Raw genomic sequence first — 16,541 nt, 5'->3', positions numbered from 1 at the left:
TTCAAAGTGCTTTAGAAATTAAAATAAAAGACAATTAAGAATAAATACAGCAGAAACACATTGTAAAATGGCATTTAAAAACAGGCACACAACCTTTTTTCTTAGAGGATTATCTCTAATTTGTGTGTGTGTGTGTGTGTGTGTGTGTGTGTGTGTGTGTGTGTGTGTGTGTGTGTGTGTGTGTGTGTGTGTGTGTGTGTGTGTGTGTGTGTGTGTGTGTGTGTGTGTGTGTGTGTGTGTGTGTGTGTGTGTGTGTGTGTGTGTGTGTGTGTGTGTGTGTGTTAGGATGGACCAAGAGTTTTACCGCAGACACAGTGTGACAGAAATGAAGGAAGACTCCGGTAAGACGCTCTCAGCTGCGGCCCGCAGATCCTTCTTCAGGAGGAAACAGAAACACAAACGAAGCAGCTCCAAAGACAGCAAAGAGATGGTGGCTATCGACACAATCAGCACGGACTCCATCCCCTTCCTAGATGGTGAGACAAAAACAGCAGGAAGCGCAACAATGGCACCATGTCACTCTTTTTCGAGAACCATTTTCGATTTATTTGTATGTTTTTTTTTTTATGTCAGATTGCGTGAGCCTGGCATACCAGCGGGTCCAGAAGGTGGAGTGCGCTTCTCCACGACCCGTACTCATCCTTGGGCCGCTCACTGATGCTGTCAAGGAGATGCTGGTCAAAGAGTCTCCTGGGAAGTTCTGCAGATGTATACTGGGTGAGTTCACCTTATTCAGATGTCAGTCCAAAAAATAAGGGAAATTAATCTACATTTGTATTAACTGTAATACTTAAGGGTTGAAGAAATGTGAGGTTTGATTTGTACAGTAGCATGAAAAGTGTTCTTTCTTTTGATAATTGTCTTTATTCTTTCTGTCATGTCTGCAGAGGTGATGAAGGCATCCCAGCAAGCCATCGAGCGTGGCGTCAAAGACTTCCTCTTCATCGACTACAAGCGCAGAAGTGGCCATTTTGACGTGACCACTGTTGCTTCAATAAAGGAGATAACAGAGAAGGTATTAGCCAGCCTGTCCTTTCTTTTATCATTCGATTTTATCAGGAAAGATAGAGGCTTCAATGTGTCTTTAATCTCTGCTCAAGATAAGCTATCACTACGGCTGTGCTTTAATCTTAGATATCCATGAATGAAAGCAGGATTGCTGTCATTGTCGCCTTGTTATAAATGTGTTAAAAAAGTTTCAACTTTTTCTTCTTTTGTTGCATACAGGGCTGTCACTGTTTGCTCGACATCGCCTCGCACGCCATTGAAAGGCTCCACAGCGTTCACATTTATCCAATTGTTGTATTCGTCCGCTACAAAAACGCAAAGCAGATCAAGTAAGTAGCATTTATTTGAAACACATACAACGTCATGGTAGAGTGCGTGAGTGTGTGGATGATGGGCCCAGCAGGATAAGCCTTCCCACTCTCCATCCCACCATGAACCGTTTAGTCTGTGAAAGCCCCCCGCCCCACCGCAAACTCTTGCCTAATCCCAAACAGCTGCTGAAACATGTTGTTATTTTTGTTATTTATTTTTAAGATAAAATCTCTCATTCCAAGTGATGTATTCCTACTTCACTTCAAATGGGTTGAACGTTATAAATGTTATGCCAGGCTTCATTAGAACTTCCTGGCACATTTTTTAAATATATACTGCAAAACCTATAAACTATAGACATAGTAATGGATTACCTAATTTTTGACTGATTTTCAGAAAAGATTTCTCTCCAAAGACCCTCACTGGCAAAATAATTAACAGGTGAATTCTAAATTTCAGCATAAACTGTCATCAGTTTATGCTTACTGTATCAGTATTAGACACTGAGTGATCGAAAGCTTAATTTGACACAATGAAAATAACAGGAAGATAAGTGGTGAAGGGTTAATACCTCACATGCGCTGACCTAAAAGTCTTTCCCGTTTCCCCCCCCATAGGGAGCAGAAAGATCCGGTTTATCTGCGAGACAAAGTATCTCAAAAACATTCCAAGGAGCAATTTGAAAGTGCGCAGAAGATAGAGCAAGAGTACAGCAAATTCTTCACAGGTATCCACTCGTAACATTTAATACAGATGATATCACCGTTATGTGTCAGTCGACTTTCTGTATATAACATTACCTTTTTGTTTTCAGGTATCGTCCAAGGCGGCACCCTCCCCTACATTTGCACTCAGATCATGACTATAGTTGATCAAGAACAAAGTAAAGTCCTGTGGACTCCACTCGGCTGCCCCTAGAGGAGACTGGCTGCGACTACAGCGAGCTGCGACCCTCATCTCCATTCCCCAAACACTAATTAACTCTTTCACACTATACCAATAGGTACACTACAGTAAGCAAGTTATGTAAATTATTGATATTTTTTTATTTTGTCTTTGTCTTGATTTATAATCAGAGCCTCCATTTATTTCTGACGTGCTTCGGAGCAGGTTGGTAGCACTGGAACTTCCACGTTAAAAGTTCAGTCAGTCTTCCCTAAGGGTTTCCGCTGGTGTATTTGTAATGCTGCATTGTAAGCGTCCGTTTACAGTCAAAAGATGAGTCCGACTATAGGTGTTCAATATTTGCTTGAATGCGTGTCTCTCCCTAACCTCAACACTAATGAAGTTCACCCCCCCTTCCCCTTGTACCAAATGACATTTGTGGTTTCCCTACAATTATGCACCCGTTTAACGACAACTGACAACTAATTGTGTGTGTGTGTTTGTGATTTGTGAGTGTGTGTGTGTGTAAGAGAGAGAGAGAGAACATATTGAGACTGTTGTACACAATTGTATTGACAATGTCAGTTTAATCAAGGTCGTGTTTTAGCATAAATATGATGCTATAGAAATGGAATGCCAGGATCAGACATCACATTCCTTGTGATGTTTGTCACAAAATGCAAAAAGCATCACACCTCTTTTAATTATGTAGCTGTGGTTTTACTGAACCTGAGTGCCAGCAGTGACGGCCATGTTGACTCCAAACACTTCGATGTTTGCTCTATGCATTGTGTTTCTATAGTAGCTGGGTGTGTGAACAGTTTAGGGTTTGGAAGTGCCTTCGGAGAAGAAGCCTGATCTGAAACCAGCCCCTGGTCACGGAGCAAGAGTTTATCTTTCAAGATCCATTGCATCACTTCACACACCATGGACGAGATGATTTAGAGGCTGATTTGAGACCAGTAAAGTGTAGCGCGCATGACAATGGGGAGGTTTTGAGGGTTGGCTGAAGCAGCAGCCAACAGGTTAACTCCTCAGAGTGCACTCCAGGGCTAGACAGACCACTGTGTAACTATCATTCTTTCTCTTTAACAAATATTTAACAACAATATATAGAGTATACAGTATGCAGATACAACTGAAAAAAAGAAACATATATATATTACATGTATTTTCACTAGGTCATACGCCTAGGAACGTCTGGCTGTCAAGTCATGTCTTAGCAGGTATTAGCATGTTTTTAAAAAAGAATTTATTTTTGTTTCTCTGTGGTTGGTTGTCAGTCACTTATCAATGTACTCGTTAAAAGAGACTCTATGAAGCAAAATGTGCAGGGTAATCTCAAAAGGATTTTACTCTGCTCTGTTTAAATGTTAGTGACTTTTCATTGTTATTTAATTGTATTTTTTATTAAGAAAGGCAAAAGATATTGTGCCCTTCCTCGAAACCATATCCTGTATCTTATTGTGCCAAAATCCACTAAGGCAACTTTATCCTTTTATTTCTGTTTTGCACTTGTTTATCTGTTAACCTTAAACATGTAACTGTTCCTAGGTTTCCAGTAGACTACCAATAGGTACTATAATTTCTACTGTAACTAATACACGTTTTTATCTATCACATCAGTTCCTTACATTTCATTGATGGCCTTTTATTCTTAATTAGAAAAAATGATTCTTATTTGAATTATTAAAAAGGGATCTATTCTTGCACAATTTTTCAAAGGAAAATTGGTCCACAAGTTTGACTATTGGGCTAAAATACTAAGCAGAAGCAAACTGTATTGTTACTATTTTTCTGAGTAGATAGTATACGATAGAGAGGTACAACGTGAAATGGTTGTATTCTTAGGAAGAGTCTAGATGCCAGGTACTGATTGGATTTTCTTTTATTAAGAAGAATGATTTGTATGTTGAGACATTAACATGAGAATAAAACTCATTTTCTGTATCACGCTAAGGACTTGGTCTGCATTTTTGTCTACAGTGTTATATTGTTCTAAAAAAACACTCATTGGGAAATAGTTTAGCGTTTGTAATGGTACCTAAACAACAAGGTCAGAATTGGAAAATGTTGAGGAAAGAATAATAATGTATACTGCATTGAAGTATATATAATTAAGTTAGAGCTGTGTACTAAGGATATTTTAGAGGAAAGGGTAACGTTAACAATATGCTGCCTCATCTTATTATTTTTCCAAGAAGAGGATGAAAGCAGAGCACAGAGCAAATGTTTTTCTGTAAATGTCTCGCTGAAATGTGACTGTGTCCTTCAGTGATGTAAAAAGATCAAAAGTGTTTTTCTTTCTTAAAGAAGCAGCAAATTAAACGGGGGGCAGATAAAATAGCCATCCATTTCTGAGTTGAGATAAGGTAGTGTGACAATATCTGCCAGGATCTCAGCGAGCGATAAAGATGTGGCCTTGCAGCATTAAAGAAGCGCCGCTCTCTCGGGTTTATATACACTTTACAAGACGCCGGGGCTCTATTTGTTCTTCAGCGGCACTGCAATCATACATCATGTTCTGCTGTTTATGGTGACAAGTCAACGCGTGCTGTCTACAGATTATAACATTGAGTCAAACATACATAGGAATTTAATCTTGAAAATAATGCTGACGTACTGTATGTATGAGTCATTTAAGGAACTTTTTAAAATCAGGTTTCTTAGTGAGATCTTCTTAAGCTGTACACATCTGAAGTACATAGAAGGTGATGCTTATCAGTTTGAGAGTGATTTTACAAAATCTAATGGGTGATGTCTAATTTAATAGGTGTAATTCAACAGAGCAGTTCTAATCCCTATTTGGTTTTAAAATGTGATGGCATATACTGCTTTTAATGTATTCTTTCAAATGCTTTCTAAATTGTCTGCACTTGTCAATGTCTATCAAACAATCTCCCAGATGTACGTCGTCTAACATGCTCCAGTTCTGTTTCAACTTCAGCCAATTCCCTACTATTTAACAAATATGTATTTATTGTAAAGTGTCTTGCAATGTAGTTGAGATAAGAAGGAATTCACACATTTACAATTAACTTTTTTTGTCATGAATGGGTGTATCCTTTCTGGTTATTATTCCTGCTCTGTACATGCATACTATTATGATCACTTGAAATTCACTTTAGAAGAATAATGTGTCTTAAAAAAAAAAAATGTTTTCACTAAATAAATAACTTTTTTACTCCTGAACTGACACGGTCACTGGCAACAAGTCCAATGAATGTGCATCCAGGCGTAGGAACATTATGTACATATATTCTGTCTGCAAAACTATTTCTGTGAGAGTAACATCCCATGCAGTTGGCCAGCCTGTAGCTACACTCCATCTTGCTGGTTGATTGGGTGCCTTTAGCTCGAGGTTGTTTCCTCTGAGCACCGCATCACTGGTCACAAGGTCCTAAAGCACATGATGTCAGAGTGGATGACTACCCTCCAGCTGCCTGTCGGCCTCATCGGCGCACGAGAGTACCCAGTGTCTTCAAAACATCCATTAGTGGCTCAAACTGCCTAAAGAAACCTCAGGCCTGATAACTGTTCGTTGGTGAAAAGGTCAGGGATGTTCACTTGAGGTTTGGTCACTACATCTGAATTGTGTATGTTCAGTTCTGCTTTCTTGTGTCCCAATTCTTAACGTCCTCCAAGTACCCTCTCGCCTGTTTTAGAAAAGGGTAGGGTCTCCAGCTCTCCTGCGAAGGTGTCTGTTACAGGACAGCTGCTGACAGATCAACTGAACTTGACCTTGACTTGAGAAGTCTCACAGCGAGGGATCTTTGTAGTCCACGCAAGCCACATGGCCTTTCCCATCACAGTGCATGGAGGGATGGATTTGGCCTTCTGCTTGTTCTCCAGCACGTTAACTCCAGCATCTCCAAATGTCCTGCGGGATTACCACCTGACTGCTCTCGTGTTAATCTCTTCATCTGTCAGCACTGACACCCTCTGGTTAAAGTTCTGCTGGACCACTCGTCCAACAGCTGGCCTTTCATTGGGGGTGATCAATTCAAGTCCCTTCTTCTGCGGTTGGCAATAAATGCCAGCAAGATTTATTAGGACACTGAATGTATGTAGCATGTGCTGCTGATGCTTTTACTTTCTGTAACCTCTTCTAGTGATGTTTTGTTGCTCAGAACTTTGATGGATTGCACACAGAGCATGGAGTCAAATTCCCTTTTGTTTTCCCTTCTTGTAGTTGTACATTTATCAGATAATGTACAGCATAACTTATTTGCAATTATATTTATAAATCTGTGTGATTCACCATACATGTTACTGTTCTCAAGAGAAGATCTTTGTTAATCCAACCTTTATGTGATATAACATCTCGCTTGTCATCTTGATAAAGATGAGCATTAATAAAACATTCATTGTCATGAGGCATGGGAAATTCCCGCTTTAAAATGTAGCTGCCCAAGTTCTAGGAATAATGTTATTCCTTTTTTTAAATGTTGCAGTGTTTGAGGAAAACAAATGGTGGTGCAATATCTCATTATGCTGCTGTAGAAGCAGCATGTTCCTACAATGTGACAGTTCATCATGTGACCAGCAGGAGGACAACCTCAGAGCTGCTCTTCAAGGCCATCCTAATACTTAGCTGCCTGAGACTAGCTGTTCAGCTGCTGTTCAGCTGCTGTTCACTGATGCCTCTACCCATAAATCAAGTACATTTCAATAAATATCTTACTATAGCTATATGTTACTTGAAAACATAATTTTAACTGTCAGATTTGTATCTTGGTGATTTGCTGCAGGTTCATTCTTAAAAATCTTGATGTGAAGGAAATAAAGGGGAAATAATCTGCAAGAATTTCAATTATGTGAAACGTGCTTCATTCCTTACACAATAAATAATCCTCCGAGAATACACATCACATATTCACATTTCAGGCATGTTTACTTTTCAAATGACCTGTGCTTGAGAGGTCTCATAATTTCAAACGTCATAAATATTATATAGGTATATTATTGTTGATATGTGTTATCATGTTGCATCAACATCAAGTCATACATACTGCAGAAGGGCTAGTAGCCTTTAATATCACTGTCACTCAATTGAAGAACTCAAGGATTAGTGTTTTTTTTTGTAATCACCAAGAGGTCTGGAGCCTTGGGACACAGGTGGCTGTGTGCACCTGGCTGCTCTGGTGCACAGGGGTCACTGGTTATTCAGGGCCTCCATGCCAGCTGCTTCCCCATTTCCATTGGTGTGGCTGACTACTTAAGGGGCATCTGTGTGTAGCCATAAACGACTTGTAGTCATGCCTCTCCGTCATCACCAATCCACACCTGTTTTTTTACCTAATATGTGTGCTAAAAGTGTAAGCATATTACAGTAATTGACCGGTAAGGACATTCATAACACTCCCTGTGTCTGCATGTTTGTGTGTGGTTGTGTGTGTGTGAGTGTGAGGCATTTTATCAACTTATTTTCTCAAAATGAAAACAGTGACGCCCATTTTGCATGGATGACAAGCCACAGACTCGGTAATTGAAAAGGGGGAGCACTATCTTTAATGAAAAGTCAGTCCAATAACATCCATGTTGTAGTCAAAGATAAGTAACCTCACTTTACCGTCGTTTTATATCCACTGTCACCACGACAATTCCTATGGGGACTCATCATTTCCTGTAGTTTTTATATCATCTATAACTCTTGAATTTATCACTGATCGATAGAGCTTGCTTTTTAAAGCCTCTTCGTTTTTTTTGCGACGTGCGTCATTGACGCGCATCAGAGACGCAGAGGCTCAACTGTAGCCTGGTCTCTTCCATACACCCCAGCAGCACAGACCCCGGTCGGCACTGGGAATAAACATCGTCGCTGTATTACTGCTCTCTGTCCATCTTTATTATTAGCGCGTCGCTCCGCCTCCTACCTGTAAATCTCCCCGCTCTCTCCTCTGGAGCGGATCTGACAGGCGCTCTCAACTGGCCGCTCCGTGCCAAATCTGCAGGGGATCCAATGGAGACAGTGACATCCAACCGAGCGCTTGTCCTCTTTACGCAGAACTGACAACGAAAAAACCCGCAAGATTATGTAGTCTTCAACGCTGCCGAGCCCACTCACCTACCGTAGATTCAAACAATCTCTCGCTTTGTGTTTTTTAACAGTCGACTGACGCTAGAAAGTGAAATCGATCGATCGAATCCTCCGCCTGCTGATCGACAGAACCCCTGAATGGAAGACGGCTAGAGAGGTCGCCTCGCCGAGAACAGGCTGCTAACATTTTCACTGTCGCTGTGTTTACCATTACCCGACAAAGCATTGGCAGCCTCGACGGCTGCACACGACGCCGTCTTCGCCATGGCTTTTGGCGTGAAAGAGCCAGAAAACCCCTCCGACTAAGAAGCGGTTCACATTCGTCAATATTGCGGATTTAAATGCCTCTCTCCAAGGGCCACCGACCCGCTTTTTTGGATAGGTTCGCGTGTGGGGTGTCTCACGCTGTTACGAATAAACAATTAATAGGCTGCTAAAATACTGAAAGAGACTACATCGGGTGGGTGAACATAATCTACGGCGAAAAGGGGGATTTTTTTTTCAAGCAATATGGCTGGTGAGTGGGGCTGGGGACGCTGGCACAGGCTCTCCAAGGCTCCTAAATGCTAGCTGAGGCAGGTGGCTCCGTTCCACATGGAAGCGACAGCTCTATGAGGACAAGCAATATCAATAATAATATAAATCAGGAATCTTCAATCTTAATATCCAAGATGGAAGACGTTGTCATCCCGTTCTCGTCTGAGGTGCCCTGCGACAATAATGGGCAGCGTATGTGGTGGGCATTCCTCGCCTCCTCCATGGTGACGTTTTTTGGGGGTCTCTTCATCATCCTGCTGTGGAGGACAATGCAATATATGTGGACGGTTTGTTGCCACTGCAACGTCAAACCGAAGGTATGTTTGTCCACAATCAATTAGTAGATGTAAAATCTATTTATACGCCACATATACAGCTATTGATTCACATATTGTACGTTTGTGTAACAGGCATGAGTTGTTCTTCTGTATGGCCTTCATCGTGAAAGTGACATGCCACTGAGCTAGTTTGATGGCTTCCTCCTCCTCCTCACTCGCACCCACTAAACATATATCAAGTGCCAGTTGCAGTGCCTTTTATAATGAATACATCTCTTGAAGATTGTTATTATCCTTTGGCTGTGTTGACCAACTCCCAGTCTTGAATCATGGGGGTGGTGTTGCCTGCCAGATATGGGTGGGATCAGAGGAGAGCAGTTCCTTCGTTTGATTTTGCTTGAACATTATCCTTATAATAATACACCAGCTCTTGACTTGTAGGGTGCAAGTAAACGTTACAGGGGGCCATACACAAGTTTAATGTAACTCAACATATGATCCTGCACATTCTTCCAGTGAGTCCTAATGAAGCCCAATTGGACTCCTCATACAGACCTAAAAACACCTAGGTCCCTTTCATAGTACAACTCTGCGAAATTAAGTAGGCTATTACAAAATAGCTTTCTCCAATTTGATTCTTAATTTTGTACACTCTGTGTTTACTGGAATGTGTTTTGCTTTGTGGAACAATGAAAGTAACCTGTTTGCAGTGCTGATATAGAAGTAGGATTTTTTTTTTTTTATTTAAAAAAAAAAGTGACTGTCAATTATTTAGCTTGGGGTGGCCTGCTTTTACGATGAATCATGGCTGATTCACATGTTTATCAAAGCCTGCTTCATATGACTCACACTCGTGCATGGTTCAAAACTGAACAGAGGGGCATTGGAAAGGTAATGTTTCCCAGTGTCCAAAACATGGCCTAAAACGTATTTTTCTTTCTTGGATTTAATAATATTTAGATCTATATTATGAAAAATAATTAGCTGATTGCAAGTGCTGTCTGTCTTAACTTTGAGTACAAAGAGGTGGAACAGAGGATGTGCCTGATGGAAGGAAGAGAGCTCGATCCGCGTCCTTGATATGTTTGGGTTGTGTCCAATTCAAATGGATGAGCTGTGTCCCTCCTGCTGCTCTTTTGCCGTGTCCTTTTGGTGGCCTTGGCCCTTTTCTGTTTGGTATTATGACAGGTGGGAGACAGCGCACAGAGTCAACATCCCTAACTGGCACAACAGCAGAAAATAGCCTCTATTGCTCTGCAACGCTGAATGCTGTAAGATGCAATTCTCTGTGTTTGGTTTGTTTTTTTAGTGCGTCTTTGCATTTTACAAATAATGGTGACGGTTTTGTTTTACATTTGTGAAGAATTGAACATCAATCTGATTTCCATTGCAATGTTTTTTCCATTTTTGCCACATAAATTGATATTGTCAGTAATGTTAATGTTGTCAATAATATTGACTTGATTTATAACTCCCAGTCTCACCAATATACAACAAATATAATGTTCTATTTTGGACAGAACATGACATTTAAAAAATTAAGACTTTCTTTATTGCCTTTGAATAGTCCAGCCAGCGTATTGACTGCATAATGAAAAGTATATACGTTTACATGGTATCAGAGTTAAAATACTATCAAGCCTCTGGTGATTCAGACTATTTTCAAGTCTGCTTACAAGAAATGTTCCAATCTAAACATCTCTTATTGACAGTGAGGGATAATTGTGCACACTATGCTATTTAGGCTATTACTTGGCTGTCTGCCTCCTGTCATTTTGTTATGCTCATGGATCCCAGAATCGGAAATGGCACAGAAACCATATGTCATCCTTCATACTTGCTACCATCTTGCTAGGTAAGCCATGAAAGTAAACCGTGCAAATATAATGAGGTATCCATCTTGTGACTGCTGGTGAGTATCTAGTTGCATCTCATCTCTTGTAAAAAAAATAAAATTGAAACGGTAAAAAGGAAAGCATGTTTCTGTGTGACTGTGTGAGGGAGGCAGAGCTGTCCCATTAGGTGACTTTGGAAGGCTTGACACTTGGCTGCAGAGGGTGAAGGCTTGTTAGGAGTATTAAGAAGGGGGAAACGGGATCTGTGTTCAGCTGACTGGTGCGGCCGGCTAAGTTGGCATGTGTCAGAAACAGGATGCATATTTGGCTGTGGGGGGGGGGTTTGTCGGCTTTCTCTCCAATACCGAGAACCTGGAATCGGAGGCAAGGAAATATAGGTGGAAACTCTGAGAGTGATACAAGAGGAAGTGGAAACAGGGGGTGTCAGGGTGATGAAGGGTTTGAGGGGTGTTGCATTGCAAAGTGTCCTCCTGTACTCTGCCATTGACACACAGCTGTGTCCTTATTCGTCTAAATGGCCCTCTTCTCTGTCAGGATTGTAAGGTAGAGGTCATGGATCATAAGGAAATAGATAAGTTAAATGCAGCAAAATTAAATGTGCTGCGCAACGTTCTGATTCTTTGGTATCTGGACAGTTCACAGACAGCAGTCTAATGGTGACCTGTAAGGTTTTATCACTATGAAGCCAGAAAGTCCAAGGGTCACCTTTTTTAATTATATCTTCCTAAAACAGGACAGGGCAATGGTACGGCAGACAACAAAACAAGATTTTATCGGTATGGTGCTATCTCCCTGGACAAAAAAGGCAACATAAAACACAAAATAAAACAAGCCCATATTGATTTGTCTAACCCTGTGCCAGTAATGGCAACATTTATGGCACCGTTTATCTGCTGGGTGCTCAGATGGCATTTTAAAACCACATATCAACCACATTTGTAATTTGATTTTCCCGACGGTGCATCCCTCTGCAAACACCAGCTCTCCGGCTGTCTGCATGAGATTTGTTATATCACTCTCTCCTCACAGTGCAGCTAGAAGACTTTACACATAAGGGGTTTCCTACTGAGGGAAAGTCTCACACTAGACAAAGCTAATGTGTATGCATGACTGAAAGAAATGGAAGCAAAACCGTTCAGTGCTGAAGTGGAGAGAACCACTGCTATATTGCACCTGCTCTATTATCTCTTCCCTATGGCCTTGTATTTTTGAATGTGTAGCGTTTGTATGCTGTTTTCTGTGCTATGCTGTTCCTCTGCTGTATGGTTATCTAATGGTCTAGTTATCTGCTCTGCGTCATGCCACCTCCAGGATTTCTTATATGATGCCTCTGTTATTTGGGATGCGTGGGGAGGAGGAGTAAAGAGGCTGTGCGTTTGTGGCACCAATCTCTATTCAAATATGATTGTCAACGTCATCCTGTGGAGAAAATGGCTTTATTAAAACATTGAACATTTCTAAAATTATTCAAATGAACTGTTATGTGTTTATGGAAGAACCAAATTATTCAAACTACTAAAAGCATGAGCGTCATGTAAAACTAAACCCACTCATTTAGCAGTTTAGAATACATGTTTGTATATCTACAACAAACAATGAAATCTCACAGCCAACAGCCCACTATCTTTAAATTAGCATACTCAAATTAATATTGCTTAAATGTCATGGCCATTTCTACTGATCATAATTCCATTGTTGAGGTCTACTAAAATAGATTTATATTGTGCAATTTTACAGTTTTATAGTATGTGTATTCACTCTCTGTCCTAAACGGCTTGTTGGAGCTCCTGCCCCCCCCTCCCTATGAGCCCAGTGGCCGTCTGTGAGACAGCGAGACACAGCAAAACCCAGCCCGAACACACACACACACACCCGCAGCCTGGCTGCAAAAGATTGAGTGTGTGTGACTGTGTGTGTGAGGAAGTCCGCGGATTGGTCAATTAGGACCAATCCACGGACTTAACGTAACGGCTCCGTGGACGTAACGTAAAGCTCCACGGATTGGTCCATTTGGACCAATGGGTCCATTTGGGTATGGGCACGTCACTATACCCAGGAAGAAAAAGAGAAATCTCCAACGAGGCGTTCTGGGGCAGTATAGACAGGTATTTTCGGTGTTAGAGTTTTACTCGCTACAGGGTGTACTTTGAGGGTTTGTGACTTTGCAGACCGTTTACATGCATAAAAACCTTCATAACACACAAGGAGACGGGTAATATCCGGAAAGGCCTGACATGGGACCTTTAAGAAAATAACACGGTAAATCTGGTCATTATCTATAAAAAAAACAATATTTGTTTATTTTGGCTACCTCTGTTTTTTTTCGGTTTATATAAGTTTGAAGTGAGTCAGGATGACATTTTTGTTATTTTTAACGGTCATTTTGTTAGGGATGAAACAAATTGTCAATAAATAAAAAATCTATACTGAAAAATCTTAGGTAACTATTCTTATTTGAAGTTACAAAAATGTCAATCATACTCTGGTTAAATCTTCTCAATCTCTCTTTTGTGTGATATCTTATATTTCTCGGGTTTTGACTGTTGGTTAGACAAATAATGGAATTGCATTAACACGCCTTTCTATTTTTCAGAACAGTACATTTTGAAAAATATTGGCAGATATTTGTGTTGCTTTGTGAACAAGTTAATTGGGCAACTAGTTTGTATTTCTTTACACAAGAGAACATCTGGTTTTAAAAATACAGCCTCACGTTGAGGTGTAATCGAGTCAGCAGCTCTGCATCATTAAAAGATGAGCTGGTAGTGGACTTGTGAAGGAGCACTTACTGACTCTTGTCATAATCTGGGAGAAGGTTTGCTCTGAAACGGCACTATAGTAGTTATAGTTGACTGCTCTGAAACTGCTCTGACAATAGACAGTGTACAGGGCGAAGTTGAGTGGACTGTCATGTATTTCATTCCAAACCCTAAACTACACTGTGTTGTAGTGAGATATAAATGAGGCCTACCAAAATCACCTCCCGCTTCACCTCGGAACAAAAGCCTCCCCCTCACCCCCCGAAGGTGCAACATGGAGTGTTTTATGTGCACTTTGGTGCCAACAGCCGTCAGGATTTTCCAATTATTTCTGTCCAAACGGCTCAACAAGAGGGCTGATGGAGCTGCAGAAGCTGCTCCGCCTCTACAATCTCTCATTGCTCCCTCCTCTGCAACAGTCTTACTGTTCAAACTATAATGTTTTGGCATTTTGGCCTAAACAAGTCTATTTAACATTGCAACCGCTATTTTTTCTCTTTTATCCACGATCATTTACATTTAGCTTGTGTTGTATCTCATGTTTGCTTGCTGCTGAACCAGCCCAGTGTCCCCATGGCAATCATGGGATCATTAAAGTTTCATCCTATCTAATGAGAGTTTGATGTGCTGTGCCGTGGTTCCCCTCACTGAGGAGTAGACTCTGCTCCTGTGATGCGACTAATGCGGAGGTGGGATGAGGACACATTAGGCTCCATTTTCTCTGACCCTTACCATTCTGCAGTTAGAGGGTGCGAGATAAAGCACACCTATTATTACTTAACACTTCATAGTTTAAAGGTTGAGAGGTTTAAACCACAAAGTGAAATCCATCTTATGATCAGCGCTCTAATGAGATATGACAGCCTTGGTGAATTTTAAATAATCGCAAAGCATTTCCATAATTGAAGATTGATTTTTATGCACGACAGCTTGGCTTTTAGTGCAGAGTAATTAATCAAACATGAGTTTTAAAGCCCACCTGAGTGCTTCCATGAGGCTCAGTCTGACTTTGTGTCCATCTATGTGACAAGGAAAAGCCAAATGCAGGGCAGAGTGAGTGAGGTATGCTGGGACCTGCGATTACCTTTAAGTTTAGAGGATTGCGGAGGTGCCTGCAGAGAGGAACTGTTGTGAGCCAGTGTATTCCTTTTTGCTTGGCAACAGACCAGCTGCATTTCGCCAGAACAGCATAGAGCACACACCCCGACATCAGCTGTCGCTCTCACTACCCCCAGCCTTACTTGGCCCAGCTCGACCCGCACTAGCTTATTAAAACCCATAGCTAATCGAAGAAAAAAAAAAAAAACACATGACAAAATCAGTATTTACTGGATGGCACAAAACACTTGATAAAGACTTGTGTTTCAAACGGCTGTATTTATGTACGCTTCCTTGTTTTTTCCCCTGTCATCGCAGGAATGTGTACAGTACACAGGGGGCCAACTATGTTCTTGTGGCCAGTGGTTGAGTTACATGTGTCTTGTCATGTGTTGTTGACACTTGCTAGGAGTGAGCATGCCTCACAGCTGTCCCAGGGCAAAGCGTGACCAGTTTCCACCACATCAAGCATGCCTGTCCCCAGCCCCTCCTATCACACCACAACTTAAGATATTTTCACTATCATTAGTTTCTTCATTATTCTTTTTATTTATGGGTACATTGTTTGAATGACGGCATGGGTCCGACATTCAAAGACTTCTTTGAAGAATGATAGAAAACCGCAGCAACACACATTTGATTCACTGTAAGTTTTAACAGAGTTGCTTTATCTACTGTAGCATCGCTGATTAACTTTCTTTGCTCATACTCCTCTAATAAGGAATGTGTGACTCATGAGTTATTCCCTAGTGGAGATCCCCCCTTTCCACAGCTCTAATCCCTAATTCTCTGGGCCTGATTTGATAGCCATCTAGGGACAACTGTAGTGTGCCATGCTGATGTATGGTAATCCACAGACAAGAAGAGGCTATATATCAAGCCAGACTATGTATATCATGAGGCAGACACAGAGGTCAACCCCCCTGTACCCAAACCGTGCTGCCCTGCTGTCATGCTTTTATGTCTTCTTTGGCCAGTCACCGGACTATTAAAAGGACTTCCACGCCCCAGGAACTATTCAGAGGTTAAAGGTTAAAGGGGAAGGATATACCTGGCTCCACATGGGGGAAGAGTGCTAGACTGGCATTCCCATCATGTGAAATGTGTGTGAGGATCTAAGCTACCTGATCCTTGCATAGTCAAACTGGCAGTGGAAAACCATTTGCATATAGATCTGCTGGTTGAGAGCGGCTAGGCTAAGCTGGCATGGGAGGCCTGCAGGAGGGAGATAGCTAGGCCCCTTGCTAGCCAGCAGGATCATGGCTTATGATTTCTAGTCCACCAGATTTCTTCCTCAGCTGTTGTTGTCCTTAAACTGCTTAACATCAGAGGATGTGTGTGATGAGTGTGATGTGAAGCTTGGGTGCTCGCTCTACCGACACATTCATTGTATGTCAGCTACATCAACTTAGAGAGAAGAGTTAATATGGTATTTTAAAGGTGTTGATAATCACGCATTGACATGTCTTAGTTTGTTTGTTTGATTTGAGCTAAGAAGGATAGCACAGCAATGGTATCACTGCATAACAGTCTGTAGTGCACATATTGTCTATTGCGTCTTCATACCAGCCTATGCTTCCTTAATTCTGTAGTTTTTTGTTGTGTGATGTACAAAGTATTCTTATCCGACTGACTTTTTAAAATATTTCTTACAGTTTACATGCACTGAAATTGTTAATCTTGTACAACTTCGACTCTTACAATGTTTTAGAAGTGCTGAAAACAACAATTGATTAATCATTTTTGGTCTATAAAGAAAATTGTGAGA

At 41.1% G+C, this 16,541-nt stretch overlaps 2 protein-coding genes across 9 annotated transcripts in view; both read left to right on the top strand.

Annotated features, from left to right (window-relative positions):
- The window catches only part of dlg5a (discs, large homolog 5a (Drosophila)), a 38,674-nt gene extending 34,510 nt beyond the window's left edge, over positions 1 to 4,164 (top strand). For 5 of the 8 annotated variants that reach the window (XM_034237776.1, XM_034237778.1, XM_034237783.1 and 2 more), the window contains 7 exons: positions 286 to 476; positions 574 to 717; positions 888 to 1,015; positions 1,228 to 1,337; positions 1,717 to 1,761; positions 1,938 to 2,047; positions 2,135 to 4,164. In XM_034237776.1, the coding sequence (XP_034093667.1) occupies positions 286 to 476; positions 574 to 717; positions 888 to 1,015; positions 1,228 to 1,337; positions 1,717 to 1,761; positions 1,938 to 2,047; positions 2,135 to 2,238 (832 nt within the window). In that variant the 3' untranslated portion in view covers positions 2,239 to 4,164. The remainder of the gene's footprint in view (positions 1 to 285; positions 477 to 573; positions 718 to 887; positions 1,016 to 1,227; positions 1,338 to 1,716; positions 1,762 to 1,937; positions 2,048 to 2,134) is intronic. The other 3 variants (XM_034237784.1, XM_034237781.1, XM_034237780.1) reach the window with 1 other exon arrangement.
- Positions 4,165 to 8,808: 4,644 nt separating this feature from the next.
- The window catches only part of kcnma1a (potassium large conductance calcium-activated channel, subfamily M, alpha member 1a), a 151,432-nt gene continuing 143,699 nt past the window's right edge, over positions 8,809 to 16,541 (top strand). Inside the window, 1 exon segment of the mRNA XM_034237785.1 lies at positions 8,809 to 9,099. Within this exon segment, the coding sequence (XP_034093676.1) occupies positions 8,809 to 9,099 (291 nt within the window).

Source organism: Gymnodraco acuticeps, unplaced genomic scaffold (genome assembly GCF_902827175.1).
Source record: "Gymnodraco acuticeps unplaced genomic scaffold, fGymAcu1.1, whole genome shotgun sequence".
Taxonomy (NCBI): domain Eukaryota; kingdom Metazoa; phylum Chordata; class Actinopteri; order Perciformes; family Bathydraconidae; genus Gymnodraco; species Gymnodraco acuticeps.
This window is presented reverse-complemented; position numbering and strand designations above follow the sequence as displayed.